Here is a 25,384-nt window from a genome sequence, read left to right as displayed (position 1 = left end):
CTTCCGAGCCCTGCCGTGCGCCCAAACAGTGGTTTACCCCCACATATGGGGTATCAGCGTACTCAGGACAAACTGGACAACAATATTTGGGGTCCAATTTCTTCTATTATCCTTGGCAAAATAGGAAATTCCAGGCTAAAAAATCATTTTTGAGGAAAGAAAAATTATTTTTTATTTTCATGGCTCTGCGTTATTAACTTCTGTGAAGCACCTGGGGGTTTAAAGTGCTCAATATGCATCTAGATAAGTTCCTTGGGGGGTCTAGTTTCCAAAATGGGGTCACTTGTGGGGGAGCTCCAATGTTTAGGCACACAGGGGCTCTCCAAACGCGACATGGTGTCCGCTAACAATTGGAGCTAATTTTCCATTCAAAAAGTCAAATGGCGCGCCTTCCCTTCCGAGCCCTGCCGAGTGCCCAAACAGTGGTTTACCCCCACATATGAGGTATCGGCGTACTCGGGAGAAATTGCCCAACAAATTTTATGATCCATTTTATCCTACTGCCCATGTGAAAATGAAAAAATTGAGGCGAAAAGAATTTTTTTGTGAAAAAAAAGTACTTTTTCATTTTTACAGATCAATTTGTGAAACACCTGAGGGTTTAAAGTGCTCACTAGGCATCTAAATAAGTTCCTTGGGGGGTCTAGTTTCAAAAATGGGGTCACTTGTGGGGGAGCGCCAATGTTTAGGCACACAGGAGCTATCCAAACGCGACATGGTGTCCGCTAACGATGGAAATAATTTTTCATTCAAAAAGTCAAATGGCGCTCCTTCCCTTCCGAGCCTTACCATGTGCCCAAACAGTGGTTTACCCCCACATGTGAGGTATTGGTGTACTCAGGAGAAATTGCCCAACACATTTTAGGATCCATTTTATCCTGTTGCCATGTGAAAATGAAAAAATTGAGGCTAAAATAATTTTTTTGTGAAAAAAAAGTACTTTTTCATTTTTACGGATCAATTTGTGAAGCACCTGGGGGTTCAAAGTGCTCACTATGCATCTAGATAAGTTCCTTGGGGCGTCTAGTTTCCAAAATGGGGTCACTTCTGGGGGAGCTCCAATTTTTAGGCACACGGGTGCTCTCCAAACGTGACATGGTGTCCGCTAAAGAGTGGAGCCAATTTTTGATTCAAAAAGTCAAATGGCACTCCTTCCCTTCCAAGCCCTGCCGTGCGCCCAAACAGTGGTTTACCCCCACATATGAGGTATCAGCGTACTCAGGACAAATTGGACAACAACTTTTGTGGTTTAGTTTCTCCTTTTACCATTGGGAAAATAAAAAAATTGTTGCTAAAAGATAATTTTTGTGACTAAAAAGTTAAATGTTCATTTTTTCCTTCCATGTTGCTTCTGCTGCTGTGAAGCACCTGAAGGGTTAATAAACTTCTTGAATGTGGTTTTGAGTACCTTGAGGGGTGCAGTTTTTAGAATGGTGTCACTTTTGGGTATTTTCAGCCATATAGACCCCTCAAACTGACTTCAAATGTGAGGTGGTCCCTAAAAAAAATGGTTTTGTAAATTTCGTTGTAAAAATGACAAATCGCTGGTCAAATTTTAACCCTTATAACTTCCTAACAAAAAAAAATTTTGTTTCCAAAATTGTGCTGATGTAAAGTAAACATGTGGGAAATCTTATTTATTAACTATTTTGTGTCACATATCTCTCTGGTTTAACAGAATAAAAATTCAAAATGTGAAAATTGCGAAATTTTCAAAATTTTCGCCAAATTTCCGTTTTTATCACAAATAAACGCAGAATTTATTGACCTAAATTTACCACTAACATGAAGCCCAATATGTCACGAAAAAACAATCTCAGAACCGCTAGGATCCGTTGAAGCGTTCCTGAGTTATTACCTCATAAAGGGACACTGGTCAGAATTGCAAAAAACGGCAGGTTTTTGCTACCTCACCTGAAAGCAGCCTGATGTAGGTAAAGAGAAGCTGAATCCAGGGATGCATCACTTAGGTTACTGGGTGCACCTGTCCTGATACAATCAGAGCTTTTAGATTTAGCAATACAGCAGAGCTGAGGAAGCTAACCCCGCCCCCACCAGAGTTTCCATGTACAAAGTCCATAGACAGTGAGCTGCCTATCATAGGAGGGGGCTTGTCGGACCAAGACTCACACCCCCAGCTAGTAACAGCAATAATAAGCTCCTGTGCTAAAACAATCATATAAGCAAACAAAACCTTGGAGCCTGACAAGAAAGGCATCACTGAAATCTATGTTTTAACCCCTACCTCATGCTGCCTTTAGCTTAAGTAGCAAAAAACCTGCTGAAAAAATTATCTTAAAACAAAATCTTGATTTAAACAATAGGTCATTTATTGGCGACTGCTTCCTTTTGGAAACTGAAAAGCGCACAATGTGCCCTCTGAAATCAACATGTTAGGGCTCACATACCAAATGCTGACGATCAAAGCATACACATAGACAAAAACATACAAAATAGTCTTCCAATGGCAAACGGATCGGGTCTTGTCCAATTCTTGGTTTGGGTTACAACTCCTTCAAGACTGTCGGAGGCATGGGAACGGCAAACAGACAAAGGATGTCTACTTTACGGGATTGGATGGTTATGACATAACATGCGTTCCGTTTTACATATTTTATATAAGTATTATCACTCTCAGGCTTTCAAGTTGTAAAAGACTTTAAAAGTGACACCATTTAAATGTTTGACTCATCGCTATAATTGAAGCTTGTTACATTATTGCACGGTCAGGTCACTAACTTACTGAAATGACTTACCCTAAACCTGTCAGGTAAGCTAAGAAACCGCCATGAAGATCAGAAGAGCTGTCAAAACACACATTTGTATGATCCTCTACGACTATCATTATGTTTGTCTACCTCCTATGTGCTACCCCTGGTATTCCGCACACGGCGGTGGGAGAAGAGCACTAATTAGATATGTTCCGAGTGCATTGTTATACATTCCGCTTGCATACCAAACTCTTGTCAGTCAATATCAGACTGCCGAGGTGCTGATTAATAAAGTCAGTGAGGTCCCTACAGGAATATCCTAAATGAATTAAAGAGGAGACTGTATTATAAAACGAACTCTGCTGTTCTTGCTGAAGATAAAAACGTAAAGGTCTTACACAAAGAATGGCAAGCAAAGCCTAAATTAAATCATGTTTGGTCATTGAATGGAAAACTTTTTAGTTTTAGTTTATGTATAAAGTTATATCACTATATCAATGTGTTTTACCCTTTATAAAAAAAAATTTCCCTGGATTGATTTCATTAATCATTAACTAAATCAAACCAGGAAACCTTTACTAATGTAGTCAAGGCCTTTCTAAGCTGTAGTCCCCTTCCACGGATGTAAGGAACAGTCCTACTATTTTATATGGTAACAGGTAACAACATAACATTTTTATAGAATGCAATGTGTGATTAATTAAATTCTTGTTTTTATTATCTAGAAATTACCGTACATACATTTTAGTTCACATTTATAGCGCAAATGGTATAATTTCAGTAAATAAAAGTTTGTTACTCTTCTGTTCCAGCTCCAGAATCAGTCATTTCAAACTCCAGCTACTTATAGCCAGCTTAAAGGGAATCTATCAGCAGGTTTTTGCTACCTCATTTGAGAGCAGCATAATGTAGGCAAAAAGAAGCTGAATCCAATGATGTATCATTTAGATTACTGGGTGCAGTGGTTCTGACACAATGAGTTTTTAGACTTAGCAATGCAGCAGAGCTGAGAAAGCTAACTCCGCCCACACCAGGCTCTCTGCATACATTGTCTACTCGTTAGCACAGGAGAGGACGGAGTCAGACTAGTGCTTGTGGGCCAAATAGTCACAGCAATGATAATGTAATGGTGATAAAACATTCACTGTTAGCAAACAACAGCAGACAGCCTCATAAGTGACACATCATTGAATTCCTTAACCCCTTTCTCATGCTGTCCTCAGATTACATAGAAAAAGCCTGCTGACGGATTACTTCCAAATGCCTATTATGTGTGTAGAGTTACTAAAGTCACAAAGGCCAAATAAGTCAGCTGAGATGGTGAAATGCCATCTGAGTATCCAAGTAGAATGGCATTTGTCTCTCCCACGTCACTGAGCTCTGCTATTGTGCCTCCTGACAAACCTATCTCAGCCATATTGCTGGGCTTTGCTGTATAAAACCTAAAGTTTGCCTCCTGACAAACCAGCCTCTGCTGAACAAACTTCCAATCCAGCTCTGCTGTTCCATGCTAGTCCAGCTGTCCAGTGTACACAGCTCTGCTGTTCCATGCTAGTTAAGCTGTCATCCAGCATACACAGCTTTGCTGTTCCATGCTAGGCCAGCTGTCAAGTGTACACAGCTCTGCTGTTTCATGCTAGTCCAGCTGTCCAATGTACACAGCTCTGCTGTTCCATGCTAGTTCAACTGTCATCCAGTGTACACAGCTCTGATGTTCCATGCTAGTCCAGATGTTCAGTGTACACAGCTCTGCTGTTCCATGCTAGTCCAGCTGTCCAGTGTACACAGCTCTGCTGTTCCATGCTAGTACAGCTGTCCTTTGTACACAGCTCTGCTATTTCATGCTAGTCCAGCTGTCCAGTGTACACAGCTCTGCTGCTCCATGCTTGTCCAGCTGTCCAGTGTACACAGAACTGCTGTTCCATGGTAGTCCAGCTGTCCAGTGTACACAGCTCTGCTGTTCCATACCAATCCAGCTGTCCAGTGTACACAGCTCTGCTGTTCCATGCTTGTCCAGCTGTCCAGTGTACACAGCTCTGCTGTTCCATGGTAGTCCAGCTGTCCAGTGTACACAGCTCTGCTGTTCCTTGCCAATCCAGCTGTCCATTGTACACAGCTCTGCTGGTCCATGCTAGTCCACCTATCCAGTGTACACAGCTCTGCTGTTCCACGCTAATCCAGCTGTCCAGTGAACACAGCTCTGCTGTTCCATGGTAGTCCAGCTGTCCAGTGTACACAGCTCTGCTGTTCCATGGTAGTCCAGCTGTCCAGTGTACACAGCTCTGCTGTTCCATGGTAGTCCAGCTGTCCAGTGTACACAGCTCTGCTGTTCCATGGTAGTCCAGCTTTCCAGTGTACACAGCTCTGCTGTTCCATGGTAGTCCAGCTATCCAGTGTACACAGCTCTGCTGTTCCATGCCAATCCAGCTGTCCATTGTACACAGCTCTGCTGGTCCATGCTAGTCCACCTATCCAGTGTACACAGCTCTGCTGTTCCACGCTAATCCAGCTGTCCAGTGTACACAGCTCTGCTGTTCCATGGTAGTCCAGCTGTCCAGTGTACACAGCTCTGCTGTTCCATGGTAGTCCAGCTGTCCAGTTTACTCAGCTTTGCTCTTCTAAGATGCTCAAGATGCTATGTGGCATTTCTAGCTCAGCTGTACCTAGATACACCAACCCCTCTAGTCCGTGCTCCACATAGAGACCAGCAGTTTAGAAAGTCTTCCTCACCATGGAAGCCATAACAGTTATTCACTGTATAATGAAAAATGTTTCACCTTTACACTATATGTTGTTTGAGTTTTTAAAGATCTCCGAGCTCTTGCTCATTAAATGATCTGATTACATAAAGCAGTGTTTAATTCTAGTCCTGCTCAAGTACAAAGGCACAGTTGTCTGAGCTGTGCAATGTAAGAAGACCTGCGCCTTTGTGTCCATCACAGGATCAAGACTGAATGTAAGAAAGGTTCCTATTACCTGACAGAAAGAACATGAAAAAGAACTTGAAAAAGAGATTTCATACATAGAGTATAATTGAAAATTGTAAACATTTTATTGCTAAAACCATAATACCACATGAATGAATATTAGACCAAATGGATTGAATGAAATGGACCACAGGTCCTCTTAAAATTAGCAAATGGAGGATATTAGAAAAATCTGGGCTCTGAGGATATTAGAAAACAGTGAGAGCAGGCGGCGGCTGATTTTAATGCTGATCAGAGGCAGTGTCTGTTGCGCTGTCATGCACATGACAGTGGGAGAAACACCCAGGTGTTCGGGGTGCCGAACCCGCACAGTAACATGGACTTCCTGGTGAAGTCCATGTTCGAGGTCCATGCCCAAACAGTAGGTGTTCGGTACAGACCCCAAACTTTACTGTTCGGGCTCGCCCCTCTCTATTGATATCGTATATGTGAAGTATAGGTGATCACTTATTAGTCCAATGTACAGTGGATTGCGACAGTATTCACCCTCCTTGGTATTCTTTGTGTTTTTCTACCTCACATCCTGGAATTTCATTTTTTTTGAGGGTTTGCATCAGTTCATGTGTGAACATTTGGTTTTCTTTTTATTGTGAAGCAAACAACAATTAGTACAAAATAACTGAAAACTTTAGTGTGTATAACTATTCACCCCCTAAAGCCAGTACTTTGTAGTGCCTCCATTTGCGGCAGTTACAGTTGCAAGTCGCTTTGGATAAGTCTCTTTCCACATCTTGACACTGGGATTTTTGCACGTTGCTCAAGGCAAAACTGTTCCAGCTCCTTCAAGTTAGATCTTTCCTCTGGTGAACAGCAGTCTTCAAGTCTGACCACAGATTCTCAATTGGATTAAGGTCTTGGCTTTGACTAGGCCACTCCAAAACATTTACACGTTTTCCCTTAAACCACTCAAGTGTTACTTTAGCAATATGCATTGGGTCATTGCCTTGTTGGAAGGTGGACCTCTGTCCAGTCCCAAATCACTGACAGACTAAAACATATTTTGCTCATGAATATCCCTGTATTTCATACAATCTATCTTCCCCTCAACTCTGACCATTTTCCCTGTCCCTGGTGCTGAAAAACTTCCTCACAGAATGATACTGCCACCATCATGTTTTACTGTGGGGATTGTGTTCTTGGGGTGATGAGCTGTGTTTAGTTTGATGCCAGACATAGTGTTTACCTTGGTGGCCAAAAAGTTCAATTTTGTTCTCATCTGACCACAGCACCTTCCTCCATACATTGGGGGAGTCTCCCACATGTCTTTTGGCAAACTCAAAATTAGCCTTACTTTTTTTGTGTAAGTAAAGACTTTTTTTTCTGCCCCTTCTTCCATAAAGGCCACCTCTATTAAGTGTACTTCTTATTGTGGTTGTATGAACAGATACTCAAGTCTCTGCTTAGCAACTCTACAGCTCCTTCAGGGTTAGCTTTGATCTTTGTGCTCCCTCTCTGAATAATGCCATCCTTGCCTGGGCCGAGAGTTTTGGTGGGTGGCCCTCTCTTGGCAGGTTTGTTGTGGTGCCATGTTCTTTCTATTTGATGGTGCTCCGAGTGATCATCTGAAATTGGGATATTTTTTTTACCCAACCCTGACTTGTACTTCTCAACAACTTTCTCCATGACTTGTTTGGAGATCTCCTTGGTCTTAACGGTGGTGTTTGGTTAGTGGTGCCCCCTGCTTAATAGTGTTGCAGCCTCTGTGGCCTTTCAGAAAAAGTGTGTGTATACTGACAGACCATGTGACATTTAGATTGCACACAGGTGGGCTTCCAGTCACTAATCATGTGACTTATGAAGGTAACTGCTTGAATCAGAAATTTTAGCGGCTTCATTGCAAAGGGGTGAATACATATGTACATGCCAATTTGTAGTTATTTTATCCCATACATTTATTTATGCCTATATTTTTCTCACTTCACCAACTTAGACTATTTAGTGCCGATGAGTGACCATAAATTCGGATTACAAAAATGTTTAAACACAGGTTGTAATGTAAAAAAAATAGGTAAAAAGCCAAGAGGGTGAATACTTTTGTAAGCCATGGTATCTAATTACTCTATATCTTCATTTATTAGTTTATGTAATCTAGGGATAAAGTCCAATTGATATGAGCTACTACAAGACTAAGATTAAATATGATGCCATACATTAGGATCCAAACAGCATTCAATAGACCTCAAGTCTCCACATGCAAAAAAACTGATGAGAGAACCAGTGGCGTAACTACAAAGTTAGGGGCCCCGGTGCGAACTTCCAAATGGGCCCCCCCCCCTGCAGCCCTGCCATACAACTCAATGTAACCCCCATAGAATACAACGCAGCCCCCCTAATAGTATAATGCAGCCCCTCCATACAGGGGCAGTGAGAAAGACACGAGCAAATGGTGACGAGGGGGCAGGGGAGAGGGCACAAGGGGGCTAGGGGAGACAGGCACAAGGGTAACATACGGGGGCTAGGGAGCAAGGAAGACAGGCACAAGGGGACACATGGGGGCTAGGAGGCAGGGGAGAAGGTTACAAGGGGACTAGTGGACAAGGGAGACTGACACAAGGGGACTAGTGGGCAAGGGAGCCTGACACAAGGGGCACATGGGGGCAAGTGGGCAAGGGATACAAGCACAAGGGGACACAGGGACAAGTGGGAAAGGGAGACTGACACACAGGGACTAGTGGGCAAGGGAGACTGACACAAGCACAAGGGGACAAAGGAGACAGGCACATGGGGACACACAGGGACAAATGGGCAAGGGAGACTGGCACACGGGGACAAGGGACACAAGTCCCTGACACACACATACACACACACACACACACACACACACGATACCAGCTCATATACACAACTCACAATCTCCTCTCTGGTACAGGGGTGGCTGATGTAAATCGGCTGCAGCTCTGCAGCTCCGCAGCTCTTCAGCTTCTCCTGACTAAAGCGGCTCCGTCACGCACCTCCCACCCCTCTCACCTTCCATCCCGGGGCTGCAGAGCAGAAGCTGACAGTCTCACCTGGCATGATGACTGGAGCTGCTTCCTGTCTCTCACGTGCCCCGGCTGCCCCCTCCCCCTAGATACGCCTCGGACTGTTGCCGTGCAGGAGGAATCTCCTGCACTGCAACATGGTGTTGGGTGCCCCTGACCTGCCGGGCCCGGGCCCCTGACCTGCCGGGCCCGGTCGTTACTGGCGACCGCTGCGACCACGGTAGTTACGCCACTGGAGAGAACCAATCAGAAAATGCCTTATAGCTAAAGCGTCATGCCCAAGATAGTAGATTATTCTCTATCTGTTCGACCCCCATTGTGACCCCCAGCAATGCTGAGAATGGGACTCTAAAACCAGGCTCTGCAGAGGTGGACATGCTCAACCGCCTCATTATTTGTTGTCTATGGAATTCCCAGAAATACTAAAATGCCTTTAACAGTCCCACAGACAATGAATGGAGCAGAAATCAAGCATGTAAACTTCCATTCCTTTCAAGGCGGGGCTTTGCAAAGTCTGGTTTCTGGGCTCCGGAGCCCCACTCTCAATATTGCTGGGGGTCCCAGAAATTGGACCCCCAGCGATCAACAAGATATTCCCGATCTTATGGATAGTGAATAACTTACCACCTTATCCTTTAACATTTCATTTTGAAATTATCTTAAGTTTCTCTACGCCACAGTTACTTGCATTTTTTTGACTATAGAATAATTTTTTTTAAACTCCTAGTTTCATGAATCCTGATTTAAAGCAATATGCTTGTAGTTATATGAAAATGTAAAACAATTCTGAAACTTTTTTGTTGCGTTTTTTGGTGCGTTTTTTTTTCTCTTTCTCCATGCTAATGTCCTTGGATTTTCAGCAGCAAAAACGCAGCAAATAATGATACCTGCGTTTTTCCTAAGTTTTTTTCAACACCCATTCAAGTCAATGGGTGAAAAAATGCAGCAAAAACGCTGAAAGAAGTGACATGCTCTATGTCCAAAAAAAACGAAGCAAAGCACAAAATACTGATCAAACAAAAAACCAATGTGTGTGCAGGGATTTCTGAAATCTCATAGGCTTTGCTGATATTGTAAAAAGCAGCTGAAAATTAGCATAAAACAACGCAGCAAAAACGCAGTGTGTGAACTTACCCTTAAAATTCAGAGAATTTGGAAACATGCATAATCATTGCTGATTGATTGGGATGAAGAATGTTGGGCGTCTTACAGGACGACCTTCTCTATGTTCAGTATGTGACATGATGATTTACATTGGTCTACAGCGTTACATGATAATCTTCACCGGAGGCTCCATCACAAATTCTGACATATTTCATGGGAAGAACAGCACTACTTTTCCTGCCAATTGTCGGACACCATAACGGGATTCTTCACTGAACGCCTTTGTTGTCCATTGTATGACGGAGTTAACAATGTGACACACAGCCAAAAGCTTTCTAAATACGGCATTTATTCCAGCGTGAAGCATAAATGCTAATTATTATTGGTTTGGACTCCTTAATTCTTTGATTGATTTGGAATAAACAAAAGCGTTAAAGATGTGCAAAATGCCTGTGGTTTACTTCCCAGCAGGAGTTTAGGTTCATTTATTTTTTTAGTTCAGTTTTCACCGGACGGGTGATTTGGTTTCAATTATAGCTTTTTATTTGTTTGTGCTTTTTCATTTGTGGTCGTTAAAATGATGATTTCAGCAGAATCCAATATTATATATCAATGACAATATCTTCAGACTGTGAAAACTCCCACCTGATTTGGAGAACATAATACTACCCAACGTAACGTTGCCATTTCTGCAGAAGGAGCAGGGAAATTGGAAAGTCTCTAAAATGAAGACGCAAACTGTATATATGGCTAAGTTTGTGCCCTGCAGGCACGGCTCCCGGACCTGGACAGTTCCATGTGTCGTACCACCTTAGGGTATAACATAGCTGTCAATAAGGCGTCATATCATTCTGTATGTCTCTATGATTGAACCTTAGCTTCCCTGCTGGGTTCAATGTTCTCTGAATAAGAAAAGCATCTGATAGCGGCTTTATGCTTTGCTCTAGGTCAATATGCTGTAAGTTTTTGCTGTTACGCTAATGCTTCGTTCACATGTCAGTTTTTTTATCAGTTTTTTTTGCAATAGCCAAAACCCAGAAGAGGCGTGAACCTTTTCATTTTGCTATTTCTCTCCTAAATGGCTTAACATGTAGGTAATGTAAATCTACAGCGTATAAAACATGCGTGCATTTTAACATTACGTTCATGTATAATTTTCACCAGCTTTAAGGATCTAAAACGCCCATTGAATGAGGAGTGTATAAATTATGGATGCCGCCATATGTCATCTATATTGCATTTGTTTTTCAAACGGACTATCTTATGTACTTCAAATTATTTCCCTAGAAGACAGCTCATCAGTATCAAAGCAGTTGTCCAATTTCATTAAAAATTAGGGACTAAGTTGCTTATCCTGTAAAAAAAACAAAAACAACCAAGCTGCTCTTTTCTACAATTGCTTGTGGTGCCTCTTCTATTCTCCCTGGTGGTCTTTATGGACAAAGCTGCAGTGGAAATGTCCAGTCTATAGCTCATGACCGCAGGAGCCAACCTTGGCATGAGTGACTGTCGGCAGTGTTCACATTCTGTTCACATGCGGTCATGTGCCGACTAGACATGCGCGGCCTTGCTCAATACTAGAGAATTGAGTGACGCCAGACACGTCTAGTCAGAGTGTGACCAGAAGTATACAAATGGTCACATGATCACTTGCTCCCTGGGCCGGTGAATTCTCACAGTGAGGATTCGCAAGTCTGCAGTCACATAGACTGAAGACTGGTACCCCAAAACCGGACATCAACTTTATAGTACAGATTATATGCAGCTGACAAACTTGATGCAATATTATCTGTAAAAATCCATATTGCAAATCTGTGTTACCCACATTAACAAAAATACTTGTTCTGGGCCCAGTATTTAGTGTTAGGAGTTTAGTATGTTGCCCTACAAACTTGAGCCACATTGACATGTTGCTAGTATAATAAAAGTTTACAGGTTCATTTTCTGGATTGGTCTGTTGGCATTGGGTGACATGTCCAAGAGCTATCAATAGTGACAGACACTTGTCAAATAAATTAAAGCCTACCATAATATGTAATAATAATAATAATCTTTATTTTTATATAGTGCTAACATATTTCGCAGCGCTTTACAGTTTGCACACATTATCATCGCTGTCCCTGATGGGGCTCACAATCTAAATTCCCTATCAGTATGTCTTTGGAAAGTGGGAGGAAACCGGAGTGCCCGGAGGAAACCCACGCAAACACGGGGAGAACACTCTTTGCAGATGTTGTCCTGGGTGGGATTAGAACCCAGGACTCCAGCGCTGCAAGGCTGCTGTGCTAACCACTGCGCCACCGTGCTGCCCCTACCCTAAACATGAATAGTATGGATCAATTCTGGCTGCTTCACTTCATGTGCCATATTTTGCTAATTGTAAACCTAAGAACCTAACAGGCAGACAGTGAGAAGGGCAGTCATACTCCTGTGTACAAGACTAAGAAACATGGGTAGCAGATGTGCAAAGAATGGAAGAGAAAGTAGAAATTAGTTGTATCTATTTCACAAAGGCTGCATGACCAAAAGATGCAGCTTTTCAACTCAATAATGACTATGTTTATAGGCTCCAGCCTACAGTTATACAGAAGCTGAATCAGAAAGTGATACTCTAGCAAGATGAACACTTTTTTGTGTGACTAGGGCTGACAAAGCATCTGCAATGAAGTCGCCCTCGATGTTATAGGTTTGATAAATAGCTTTGTAGAAATCACTGTGTTCAAATTGTTGCTTTTCCTAGGTTGGAGATTAAGCTATAAAACCGTTGATATAAATTGTCATCTGGCAGGAGTTGCAGCGATGAGTAGTCATGATCTCATGTTATAGCACATCCATGGTCTTGATTGACATCCCGACCTGGCATGTGCAACCAAAGTTGGATCTTCCGACTGAGATGTCAATCATGGCAGAGTGGACGTGCTGATAACGAGGAGACCATGACTAGTGACTGCTGCAGGCAAGATCATTGATGAGAATGTTGCATGACAGTTTTAATAACTTTGATTTAGCAAAAGTAGTGATTTGAACAGGGGAATGTATAAAATTGTGTTTATGAAACCTACAGATCCTAATCTTTGCTGAGAAGTTCCCTTTAAGTTATATTAGCCCCTTCCCATCTTCAGTTCATAGGGCTATGTAATGGGCACCGACTTAGACCCCGATAATCTAACCCTATATAGGCACCTTTAAAATTTGACTCCCAACAAGTAAATCAGCATTCAGATGTCTAACAGCCTTCAACGAGAATATAATTTACTACATAAATTCGTCTGTCTTAATAAAAGTGAAAAGAAAGATTAATTTCTATGTCTGGCTTTCCTTAAACGTTCTATTAATGATTTCCTTTAAACATGTTGGATATTTTGTGTCATCTCTAAGTTGTTTAATATTGCTATAATGACTTATGTGGGTGAAAACGCTGAACCGTTCCAGCTGGCAGCAGCGGTGACATCATCCTTGGCTGTATATGTTTGTAAAAGAGCTGCGGATTTGTTTGGTAAACTAGCAAGTCACAACTTAACTCTTTCTGTTGGTTTTCACACAAAAAACTTAGATAAAAAGGAAATGCAGTTTTTTTTTCCTTTTTTTCCAAGAAATTATAGTTGTTGATAAGAGAGTGAATAGAGCTTTCACAAAACACTCTGATTAAAATGAAACTCCCAAGATGGTCTTCATTGAGAATCCTCAATTAGGATCTGTATAATGAAGAAACGCTGATCAGTATTTGCAATGATAATATTCTTTTGGCAGGAGACAACTGGAATCAGTTCATGTTTATTAGATTTTGAACAGAAGAAAATGAATGCTCATCCATTTTATTCTCTGAAAGTAATTTATCCACACAATGCTGCAGCCAGCAACGCTGGGTAATGACATTCAGATCAGCCTCTGACATCCGCACTAACAAGTGGGTAAAGACACACACAGAGTGCTTACACAGGACTGCACAAATGGCTCTTCTGAGTTCTGAAGGACATTTGTGTCTATAGAAATAATAACCCACTGTCATTAGCAGACTACTTATATTTTCTACAAGTAAACTCTCTTGGGTCATGAAGAAAAACAGTTAAAGGGAACCTGTGACCAGGTTTTCCCGATATAAGGTAAGACCACCACCATGAAGCCCTCTATAACAGCATTCCTGTATTCTGTATGTAAGTCCCCAATCTGCTCTGCAAGAAAAGGAGCTTTTATTATCCTCACAGATGGCGCAGTCCTGTCTGTTGAGTGTCTTTGGTCTTAATCCCGCATCTCCTCTCCTCTTACAATCGCCGTCATACTTCTTGCATCACGTGGAATACGGGTCCTACGTCATCCCGCAATCGCCCTCCTGCACAGGCACAATTCTCTCTGCCCCACCGAGGGCAGAGCAAAGTACTATAGTGTGCATGCGCCGGGAAAGGCCAAAGAGTCGCGATGATCCGGAGGTAAAGTCAGCACACGAGCACTTTTCTCAGCCCTCAGCAGAGTACAGGAAAGGTTGCCTGTGCAAGAGCCTGATTGGGGTGCACTGTGTGGATGACTTAGGATGCATAATTCACGTGAAGCAGGGAAGAAGGACAATGACCATAGAGAAGAGGCGCCAGATCCCATCGGACCGAACCGCGCCATCTGGTAGTATAACAAAAGGTCTTTTTTTGTGCCTTGCAGAGGGGATTGGTACATACAGCATACCAGTATGCTGTAACAGGGCTTAAAGGTGGTGGCGTTACCTTTAGACATGAGCGAATATGTTCGGCTCCCTCCTTATTCGACAAGCGCTTACTGAATAGCGCTTATAGCTATAGCTTGCCGAATAAGGAGGGAGCCGAACATATTCGCTCATGTCTAGTTACTTTATACTGGGAAAACCTGGCAACAGGTTCCCTTTAACTGGACGACCCAACAATTATGAAATTCTTAAAATACTGTCTAATTGTCTCTTCAGAGAGGAAGAGGACTAGAACTCTACTGCCACCTATTGGAAGTAGCAATCCTAACAGTCAATGTCAACCCTTTAACGAGCCTTGTCACATGACTTAGGACAGTGGTCCCCAACTCCAGGCCTCGAGGGCCGCCAACAGTACAGGTTTTCAGGATTTCTTTAGTATTGCATCGGTGGTAATGTGATCATCTGCACAGGTGATGATTCCAACCCCTGTGCAATACTAAGGAAATCCTGAAAACCTGCACTGTTGGCGGCCCTCGAGGCCTGGAGTTGGGGACCACTGACTTAGGATAATAGCCAAACCAGATCTCAATTTGCAGACACTGTGTTTCGGGGTACTGCCCCTCGTCAGTGCAAATAAGAGATCTGGTTTGGCTGAGAGAGAGGCTTAAATTTGTTTATATGGGGCTTACGGGACATTTGATTTCTTCAGGCTCCAAGGCTCTGAAGAATAATCGTTAACAGGATCCATCAAGTTTTGGGGAATGTTTATAGTATTAGTTTATAGTTTCCACATTTTTTTGGTTAACAGACAAGACGAACCCATCAGCTTCTCTTTCTCCATTCCATGCTGTGCACAGATCAGACTGCATGTCTAATTTGACAGGTTCCCTTTAAGCCAGACCTGAACATGTCAATGTTGACTGAAAGCCCCGTTGGCCTCCAATTCTCACTGCTTATTTTAGTTGAAGCACAGGTATAAAGGTAGCCATTCAAATTAGGTTCTCTCCTGACCTCCATATGCAGCACATGTATATATTTGTTCAGTAGGGAGAGGTGTTAGCAGCTGTCAGACACTTGTGGCAGTAACTCATCTTCAGTCAGAACCAAAGGATCAGGAGTTTAAATTCAAGAGCCAAGACTCATCCAGTTCTACCAAAATGAGACAAATTTAGTCTCGTCTCGTGTATGTGATCCTTACAATTAGACTTGCGTGCAATAATGTGCATTTTTACATTTACGGACTTTTTCTTGAAAAAGTGATACAGCTGGTGTATAGCAAAATTCAAATTGGCATTTCATGGAGGGTGCATGGACCTGATGAATTTTTTTGGGGTTGAAAATATCAGCAATATACAGATTAAAATTCCATGCACTTTGTAAAAATCTTTTTTTTTATTAATAAAGTAGATGAAATATTAATTTGTGTGGCGCTGAATGTTTTCAGCCCCCCAAAATCTACTATTTAACTGAAGATCTCCTATCATACACAGTGAGGAAAAATCTCTGACTATTTTACAAAGGAACTTACACAATACAATGCACCCTTATTTATTACACTAAATGATAGTTTCCGTGCAGCGCAAGGACACAATATCGTAAAGTGCCAGCTCACAGGTTCTCTTTAATGACCCACACCTGATGCACTCACACAGACTTATAGGCTTCCCAATTTCACAATATTTGGCAATGCCCATAATTTACTTTTGAGCACAAATATATCCCAAAAATATTTGCTTCTTACCTTGAATGGCCTGTAATCTTCGCGTCTGCACGACAATGCAGAGCTGCAGGACAAGCTGGGGAGCGCTTTCCAGAAATGTTGCAAGCAAATGCAACATACTCACATCTGCATACTCGTACACCATCTTCCAGTAAAACCTCCATCGGTCATTCTCTCCACTCCGCCTGCTGCGAATTCCCAAATATATTGTATGGAAATACCTGAGATTAAAAAAAGAAATCAAACTAAGTGAACACTGACAGTAACAATTCATTAAGAATTTACAGAACTTTAGTACAACTACAATTAAAGGTCCTTCTTAAACTAGAGTTGGAAATACAAATCGGTCACAATGAATCAGGCAGGATCAAGTCAAGTTATGGAGTATCAAACACAGATTGACCTTTTCTCTAAAGGACTGAATTTATGCCTATTCCAGGTGTCTTAATAATTTTAAAGGGTCTGTCCACTAGACGGACAACCCCTACTCAATTGTTATATCCCCCCATGTAAAAATAAAAACAGCCAGTACTCACCTTTGGTGCCAACGCCATTCTAGTGACATCAGCGCCAGGTCTTCCGAAGCTTGAATGACTTTGTTAAGTCACGTGAGCCCTGGAGACAATCAGCAGCTGCTAACATGCCATTTGACTCTCGACTCCTTTGGATGAAACGGACATACAGAAAAAATTAGAGCTGTTACAGTCTGATTTCCTCTAGATGTAAGTTTCATCCGAAGGAAGTGAGCAGCCATTGATTGGCTGCTGGAATGGCGTCAACACTGGAAGTGAGTACAGGTCATTTTCATTCTACATGGGGGAATAAGGTGATTGAGAAACAGTTGACTGAGTAATAGACAACCCCTTTAATTTCTTTCTAGAATTAAACCTATTCTTTTTAGATCTACAAACCGATAGGGTTTAATCTTCTGTGGTGGGTCTTCAAGAGTTCTAGCTTTTGAACAATATATTTAATGACTGATGTTATTGTTTCACATATTTGGTTATATCAATAAATTAATTTTGGAATGAATATTACTGTATTTATTTTAGCTCATGTGGATGTGTTTAACCTTGTTCTGCAAAAGGACATTGGTTTCATGCCCTGGGAAGAGGTCCTCAGGTGAGAAGGGGGCTAAGCTTCCGCTCAGCCTCTTGTTTTATTGTCTTTTTCCCTGGAAAAATAGGGCCGCTCGCAGGTCTTTAGTTGACATGGAATAAAAAAATTAAACTCCATGGCAAACGGATTTATCAACTTCCCAGTCGATGAGGTTTTTTTTGTTTATTTTTTTTGCATTTTTTTTTCTACCCCATTGTTTATTTTTGTCAATCTAGCCGCATAAGAACTTTTTTTGTGGCTTCTTTTTTTGGAAATCCATTGAACACAACCTTAAAGTGTGGTGAAATTGCAAAAAACTTAAATTCTGCAATTTTTTTTTTTTTTTTAATGCTTTGTTCTTATGGCGGTTATTGTGCGGTAAAAATGAGCTGACAGTATGCTTTTATATATCATTGTAGTTATGGCAACATTAAACTTTTTTTGTATTTTTATGGTGGTGAGAAATTTGTGTACAATTTTTTTTTTTTTTTCCCTTACCCAAAATGCTCAAGTATGGGGACTTTTAGCAGGTCCCTGGCTGCCATGGTAATCGCATTGGCACCCCCAAAATTTACCATGGTAACCAATGAACTAATCTCTCGATATCTTCCCTCACGTGACCTCCGGTCCTCCCAAGACCTCCTTCTCTCCTCCACACTTATTCGCTCCTCATCCAATCGCCTCCAAGACTTCTCCCGAATATCCCCCATCCTCTGGAACTCTCTGCCCCAACACGTCCGACTATCAACCACAGTCGGATCCTTCAGACGGAACCTGAAAACTCATCTCTTCAGGAAAGCCTACAGCCTGCACTGACACCGCTGCTGCCTCATCACTATTGAAGCTACCGCCTCACCAACACTGGAGCTACCGCCTCACCAACACCGGAGCTACCGCCTCACCAACAGCGGAGCTCCTGCAACCCTCAACCTACTGTCTCTTTCCCCATAATCCTGTAGAATGTAAGCCCGCAAGGGCAGGGTCCTCGCCCCTCTGTATCAGTCCGTCATTGTTAGTTTGTTTACTGTATGTGATATTTGTAACTTGTATGTAACCCCTTCTCATGTACAGCACCATGGAATCAATGGTGCTATATAAATAAATAATAATAATAATAATAAGCTGGCATCTGTCTCTAAAAGTCACGGCTGGTGCTGAGTTCTGGCTGTGGTTGTTAATCGATCTCGCGTAAATCCGGATGAAGTGTCACTTGATGCGCTGCTGATAAATATATTAAATAAATATTTTTCTTGAAAACTTTAATTTAGAAGACTTACAGAGTGAAAGTGTTTCAAGGACAAAACAGGACCTCTTCATCAGGACAAAAACCTAGTCAAACCCAAGGTTTTAATCCTGATGAAGAGGTCCTGCATTGACCTCGAAGTGCGTTGACTCTGTAAGCATGCCAAATGAAAGTTTTCAAGGAAATATTTGTTTAATATATTTATCAGCAGCGCATCAAGTGACACAGTATTGAATAGAAAACACCGTGGTCTGCAGAATCCATACCTAGTTCTTGTATATTTCAAACTACCTAGACATTGATAGATAAAAGTATTGAAATTCTTGCACCTCAATGTGTTTCACTGTCCGATCAGTATCATCACGGGTGGAACAGGGCAAAGCTGATCCATTTGTCAAGAATATTGAGGATTATGGTCCCCACAGAGCCCTGAACTCAACATCATAGAGTCTGTCTGGGATGACATGAGGAGACTTGCACAAGCCTACATCCACAGAAGATCTGTGGTTGGTTCTCCAAGTTTGGAACAACCTACTTGCCGAGGGTTCCTTCAAACAATGTGTATTAGTGTACCTAAAAGGAGTGATGCTGTTTCAAAGGCAAAAGGCGGTTACATCAAATAATTATTTGATTTTGATTTCTCTTTTATTCATTCACTTTGCATTTTGTAAAATCATAAACTATTAACGTTTCTATTTTTTAAAGCATTTTTACTAGCATTCTTTCCATACTGGCCAAAAATAAAACTTTTGCACATTACTGTATATAAATGTGTAAATATATATTGATATACAGTACTGTACAGTATATATACACACACAGAGGCTAACATTTTAAAAGATAATTTGGTTCTTTGAAAATTCACAACATGGTTGGTATAATCTGTATATCTGGAGATAGCGATAAAACATATGCCATGCCTCTCTTTATAGGAGTCACGGCCTGGAATCTCCTGTGTGAGGCTATCCTCTATATAAAACAGACATCTGGAGGACGCCGTCCTGTGGGTCTTACTGAATTTCTTATCTCACATATACTGCTGCTCCAAGCTGATTCCCAACCGAGACTGGAATTACTTTTCAACTGGTGAAGAAATACGTTAGATGATCACAGCACAATGCATGTCAGCGTTATTATGTTGTGGCCACTAAATCTACAGTCGTTCTTGCATTAGGCCTAATTATAGAGTTCCTCCTTTGATGTACATGTGCTCCCAACTCTGAATATTTTTTTCTAAAACATTAGATCTTTGCTCCTTGGTAAAGGAATGTCTGGGGGGGGTGTGGGGGCAGGCACAGGCAGGGCATCTAGGGGGAACACAGGCAGATGGGTGCTGTCGGGTGCCTAATGCAGCAGTCCAAAGTGTCTCTTTTGGTGGTTGCATTTTTCTGCCCCCCCAAACTGGGATTCAGCTGTTCTCTCGACTCCCAGTGAACAACTGTACTTGAGTCTTTCATACGTGAGTACAATTCAAGCAGCGTGATCAGGTCATGTGATCATGTTGCTGACATCGCTCGCCGATGCAAAGAACATTGGTGCTAAGTGCTGGACACTAGTGGAGCTGAAGACACCGAAGATTAAATGTAATGGGGGGACATCTACTGTGGGGGGAGATTTAGTGTGCAGGGGTGGGGGAGATTTAGTGTAACAGGGGTGAGGAAGATTTGATGACACAAGTTTGGGGAGCAAGGAAGGGATAGGTGAAGACATAATATGGGAAGGGGGAGTAATTTGAAGACACAGTATGAGGAGCAAGGGGGAGATAGAGGGAATGTATGAACAAACAGTATGGGGGAATGGATGTGGATTAGGGGGTGGGTGCAGACACAGTATGAGGAGCGAGGGGGGAATGTATGAGGGGAATGAGTGCAGATACAGTATGGTGGGTGGGATCGGTGTGGACACAGAATGAGGAGGATGAGTGTGAACACAGTTTGGAGAGCAAAGGGGGGAATGTATGCTGACACAATATGGAGAGTGAGTAAGGGGATGGGAGCAGACACAGTATGATGAGTGGGGGAATGGGTGCGGACACAGTATAAACACCAAAAGTTTATTCAATTGCATTGGGGACAGTTAAAAACTATGGGGTAAAAATGTTCCTTGGTCCCTAAAATCACTTATTTCATGAAGACAACCATTTGGATCCACAAGCACGCATGTACCGTCCATACATCAGTACTGAGTCATAAGACAACTCATCTGATCCCCAGTATTCATAATCTAAATTTTACTCTGTCAAAACTATTTACACATTTAACATCTCCTTATCCCTTTGCGTTGCACTTAGTCTATTCTACACTGTGAGCGATACTTTCTTTTTTCCTGCCTGAATTTAAGCACTGCAGTGTGAAGAATATCAAGTCTTACAGAATGTTTGCAGCATTTTTCCTGCATGGAATGCAATGAGAAAATCCAAAAGTGCTGAAAAAACAGCAGCATAAAATTGGTGTTTTTGGCGATAGAAACTAACTTTATTAACATGTACTGTCTAAAGTCACACATGTAATCTGCCTGAAAAACTAAGCAAAAAATGCTGCAAAATCTCCAAGTGTGAACATCAACTTGATGCATTACAGCTAAAACTTAGTAGTTTAATACAATACTTAAAGGGAACCTGTCACCCCGTTTTTTCAGATTGAGATATAAATACTGTTAAATAGGGCCTGCGCTGTGCGTTACTATAGTGTATGTAGTGTACCCTGATTCCCCACCTACGCTGCGCAATACATTACCAAAGTCGCCGTTTTCGCCTGTCAATCAGGCTGGTCAGGTCGGGTGGGCGTTTTCACAGCGCTGTTTCTTCCTCAGCTTTACGTTGGTGGCGTAGTTGTGTGCGCATGTTGAGGTGACTAATCCACTGTGGGCACGTGAACAAGGAGCGCGCGATCTGCGCTATCACCCCCTGTCATCCGTGGGGGTGGCCATCTTCCTGGGGCCGCGCGTGCGCAGATGGAGTGCTCTGCTGCACGGGGCTTCAGGAAAATGGCCGCAGGATGCCGCGCGTGCGCACAAGAGATCGCGGCGGCCATTTTCCCAAAGCCCCGTGCAGCAGTGCATTCCATCTGCGCACGCGCGGCCCCAGGAAGATGGCCGCCCCCACCGATGACAGGGGGTGATAGCGCAGATCGCGCGCTCCTTGTTCACGTGCCCATAGTGGATTTGTCACCTCAACATGCGCACACCACTACGCCACCAACGTAAAGCTGAGGAAGAAACAGCGCTGTGAACACGCCCACCCGACCTGACCAGCCTGATTGACAGGCGAAAACGGCTACTTTGGTAATGTATTGCGCAGCGTAGGTGGGGAATCAGGGTACACTACATACACTATAGTAACGCACAGCGCAGGCCCTATTTAACAGTATTTATATCTCAATCTGAAAAAACGGGGTGACAGGTTCCCTTTAAATTGGTGTTCTTTGTGAAAATACATCTTCTCACTTCTATAAATAACTAACACAGCACTCAAACACATGACCGATTTGTATTTGTCTGTCTTTTGTGTTAATTAAGAATAATTATTATTACTGACACATAACAGAGCGTTACGTAACTGATAGATCCTACATTGTACATACACTCCCAAATGTGCAATATCCAGGAAACAAGAGCAACGGGGAACAAAGGACTTAAATATTCAATTGATATTTTTCCAGAAAACATTTTCTAAGTGAGAAAGAATAAAGATATGAAACAAATGTTATTTCCTGGAGCAGCTGCCTGAGAAAAAGGTTAAACTTTGCTTGGCTAGACTCAGAACCCACTCCGCTATGCTTCAGGTCATTTACTGTTACTTGAGATATTTTAAGCAACTTTAAAAGGCATAAAATGGAAAGTATAATGAAGGTTGTTACACAGCAACATAACCAATAAACTGGCCTAGATTACTGGCACTTCCAATAAATAAATTCCTCCAAAACAGCAGCAGCACATGCCAAAATACAAAAAAATTCAACGTATTTTAATATATAAATTACTACAGTACACTTAAAATACTGAAACCCCCCCAGGAAGAAGCTTACATGAAACGCGCGTCGGGGCTCTGCGCTACTCCCACAAGTCAAGTATTGCTTAACCCTTTAGCCTTCTCTATTGGCATCTTTTAGCACTGTGAATCATCATTAGTCTCTATATTCACCTGTTATTATAAGTCACTTGGCACTTTAGTAACTTTTCAGTTATCTTGAATTAGCTGACTTTCATCAGTCATCTGCACTTTGCAGTAATCCATAATCGATCTAGGCTGGGTTAATTAATCCCTAGGTAGCACCATCGGTGTAGTCCAGTTTTTATTATAATCCAGTCCTATTGCTACATATCTAGTATCAGTAACTTTTTACACTTTGTAGCAAAAATTAATTTAAAACACTTTTGTATTGATGATATTAAACTTGTAGTAAGCACTAGACCCTTTAATAGGGTATATGTTTACGACTGGTTTACAATTTTTTGCACTTTGGCAATATGTTTTCTTTTTTCATTTTATGTACTTTGGCACTATGCATTAATCATTTTAAATAGAGCGGTATTTTGTGCTATTATATGGACTATATTATTATTAATAGGTTGGCTATTTATTAGTTCAGGTTTCCATGGGATTTATCATTTTGAGTAAAGGCTATTCGCTTATATATCTCCCTAGGAATACCTGGAAATAAATATAATTATTTGATTTGGTGATGACTATACTTGTATATGACTTCTAGATTAGAGTGCAACACTCTATATGTGAAGTTATTTTGTATCTGTATCCCCTTTTATTTTAAGTGTACTGTAATAATTTAATTTATATAATAAAATACGTGGAAGTTTTTTTTTTTGCATTTTGGCATATGCTTCCGCTGTTTTGTAGGAATTTATTTTTTTTGCTACATAGCAATTGTATAGCAGAAGAAATGAAGAATCACATACTACTTTAACTACATGAATACAGAGCATAAAAGGATTCATACTCTTTAAATTTTGACTCATTTTTTAATGTTACACCCACAAATTAAATGTATTTTGTTGTGATTTTATGTATTATATGTATTATACCTACACAAAGTAGCAAGTATTTGTGATGTGTAAAGGAAATATTTTACAAATATAAATCTGAAAATTGTGAATTGCATTTGTATTCAGCCTCCCTGAGTCAATACTTTGTAGGATCACCTTACTGCTGCAAGTCTTTTGACCTATGTCTCTACCAGCTTTGCACATCTAGAGGTTGACATATTTGCCCATTCTTCTTTGCACATTAGCTGTAGCTCAGTGAGATTGTATGGAGAGCATCTGTGAACAGCAATTTTCACATTTTCAAGTCTTGCCACAAATTCTCAATTGAATTTCCTTCTGGACTGTAACTGAGCCATTCACACCCATAAATATGCTTTGATTTACATTTCCATTGTCTTTTGCAGCATCTAACAGGTTTTCTTCTAGGATTGCCTGTATTTACCTTCATCAGTCTTCCCATCAACTCTCACCAGTTCCCTATCACTGCTGAAGAAAAGCATTCTCAGAGTAGGAAGCTGCCACCACGTTTGACTGTGGGGATGGTGTTTTCAGGGTGATGTTCAGTGTTAGTTTTCAACCACACATTGTGTTTTGCTCTTAGCCAAAAATTTTCTACTTTAGTCTCATCTGACTAGCTGTGTCCCCTATATGACTCATGCAAACTGTAAACGGGACTTCTTATGGCTTGATTTTAAAAAACGGCTTTCTTCTGCCAATAGTTGTCCTGTGGACAGATTCTCCCACCTGAGCTGTGGATCTCTGCAGCTCCAACAGTGGGATCATGGGCCTCTTGGCTGCCTCTCTAATCAATGCTCTCTTTGCTTGGGATGTCAGTTTAGGTGGACGGCCATGTCTTGGTAGGTTTTCAGTTGTGCCATACTCTTTCCATGTTTGGATGATGGATTGAACAGTGCTCCATGAGATGTTAAGAGCCTGGACTATTAGTTTATAAACTAACCCTGCTTTACTCATTTCAACAACTTTATCCCTGACCTGTCTGGTGTGTTCCTTGGTTTTCATGATGCTGTTTGATCCCTAATGTTCTCAAACAAACCTCTGAGGCCTTCACAGTAGAGCTGTAGTTATACTGAGAATAATTTACACACAGGTGGAGTCAATTTACTAATCATGTGACTTCTGAAGGCAATTGATTACTCGGGATTTTATTCAGAGGTATTAGAATAAAGGGCTGGATACAAATGCATGTCATAATATTCAGGTCAATATAATGTTATCAACTCAACATGAGCATTTGTTGTTTTTAAATTCCTATACATGCTTTATTATTTATCTTCATGACAAATTTCTTTTGCAGTTTTTTCTCTAATACAAGAAGGTACAAACACACTTTGATGTAGCTATTTAACATCAAATAATTAAAAAGAGCACACTGTTTACCAAACTTCACAATCAGGTCCAATTAACAACAAAAGCAACATTGGACAACAATTTCATGTCGGGAACGGGTCCCTCACATTGATGGCCTATTCTATGTATAAATCAAGAAGGAAAGATCCAGTGAAACCTCTTTGACTGTGAGTTTCTACTTCCATCACTTCATATTACAGAAACGTCCAAATATATTGACATGAGATGACTTCCTTTGCTTTGGAGTTGCTGTGCAATAAAAGCTGCAGAGTTAATACCCTGCTCAAAAAATAAAGGGAAGACAAACAACACAATGAAACTCAAAGTCAATCACACTTCTGTAAAATCAACCTGTCTAGCTATGAAGCAACACTGATTGTGAATCAATTTCTCCTGTTGTGCAAATGAAACAGACAATAGGTAGAAATGATAGGCAATTAGCAAGACAACTCCTATAAAGGAGTGGTTCAGCAGGTGGTGACCACAGACCATTTTTCTGTTCTCATCCTTTTTGGCTGTT

General features: G+C 41.4%; 1 protein-coding gene across 1 annotated transcript in view; it reads right to left on the bottom strand.

The window, feature by feature from the left end:
• XKR4 (XK related 4) overlaps positions 1 to 25,384 on the bottom strand; it is a 441,728-nt gene that overhangs the window by 122,375 nt on the left and 293,969 nt on the right. The window contains exon 2 of the mRNA XM_069731357.1: positions 16,176 to 16,375. Coding sequence (XP_069587458.1) covers positions 16,176 to 16,375 — 200 coding nt within the window. The remainder of the gene's footprint in view (positions 1 to 16,175; positions 16,376 to 25,384) is intronic.

The sequence above is a fragment of the Ranitomeya imitator genome, chromosome 6 (assembly GCF_032444005.1).
Source record: "Ranitomeya imitator isolate aRanImi1 chromosome 6, aRanImi1.pri, whole genome shotgun sequence".
Lineage (NCBI taxonomy): Eukaryota > Metazoa > Chordata > Amphibia > Anura > Dendrobatidae > Ranitomeya > Ranitomeya imitator.
Note: the sequence above shows the minus strand (reverse complement) of the source record. Positions and strands in the feature narration are given on the sequence as shown.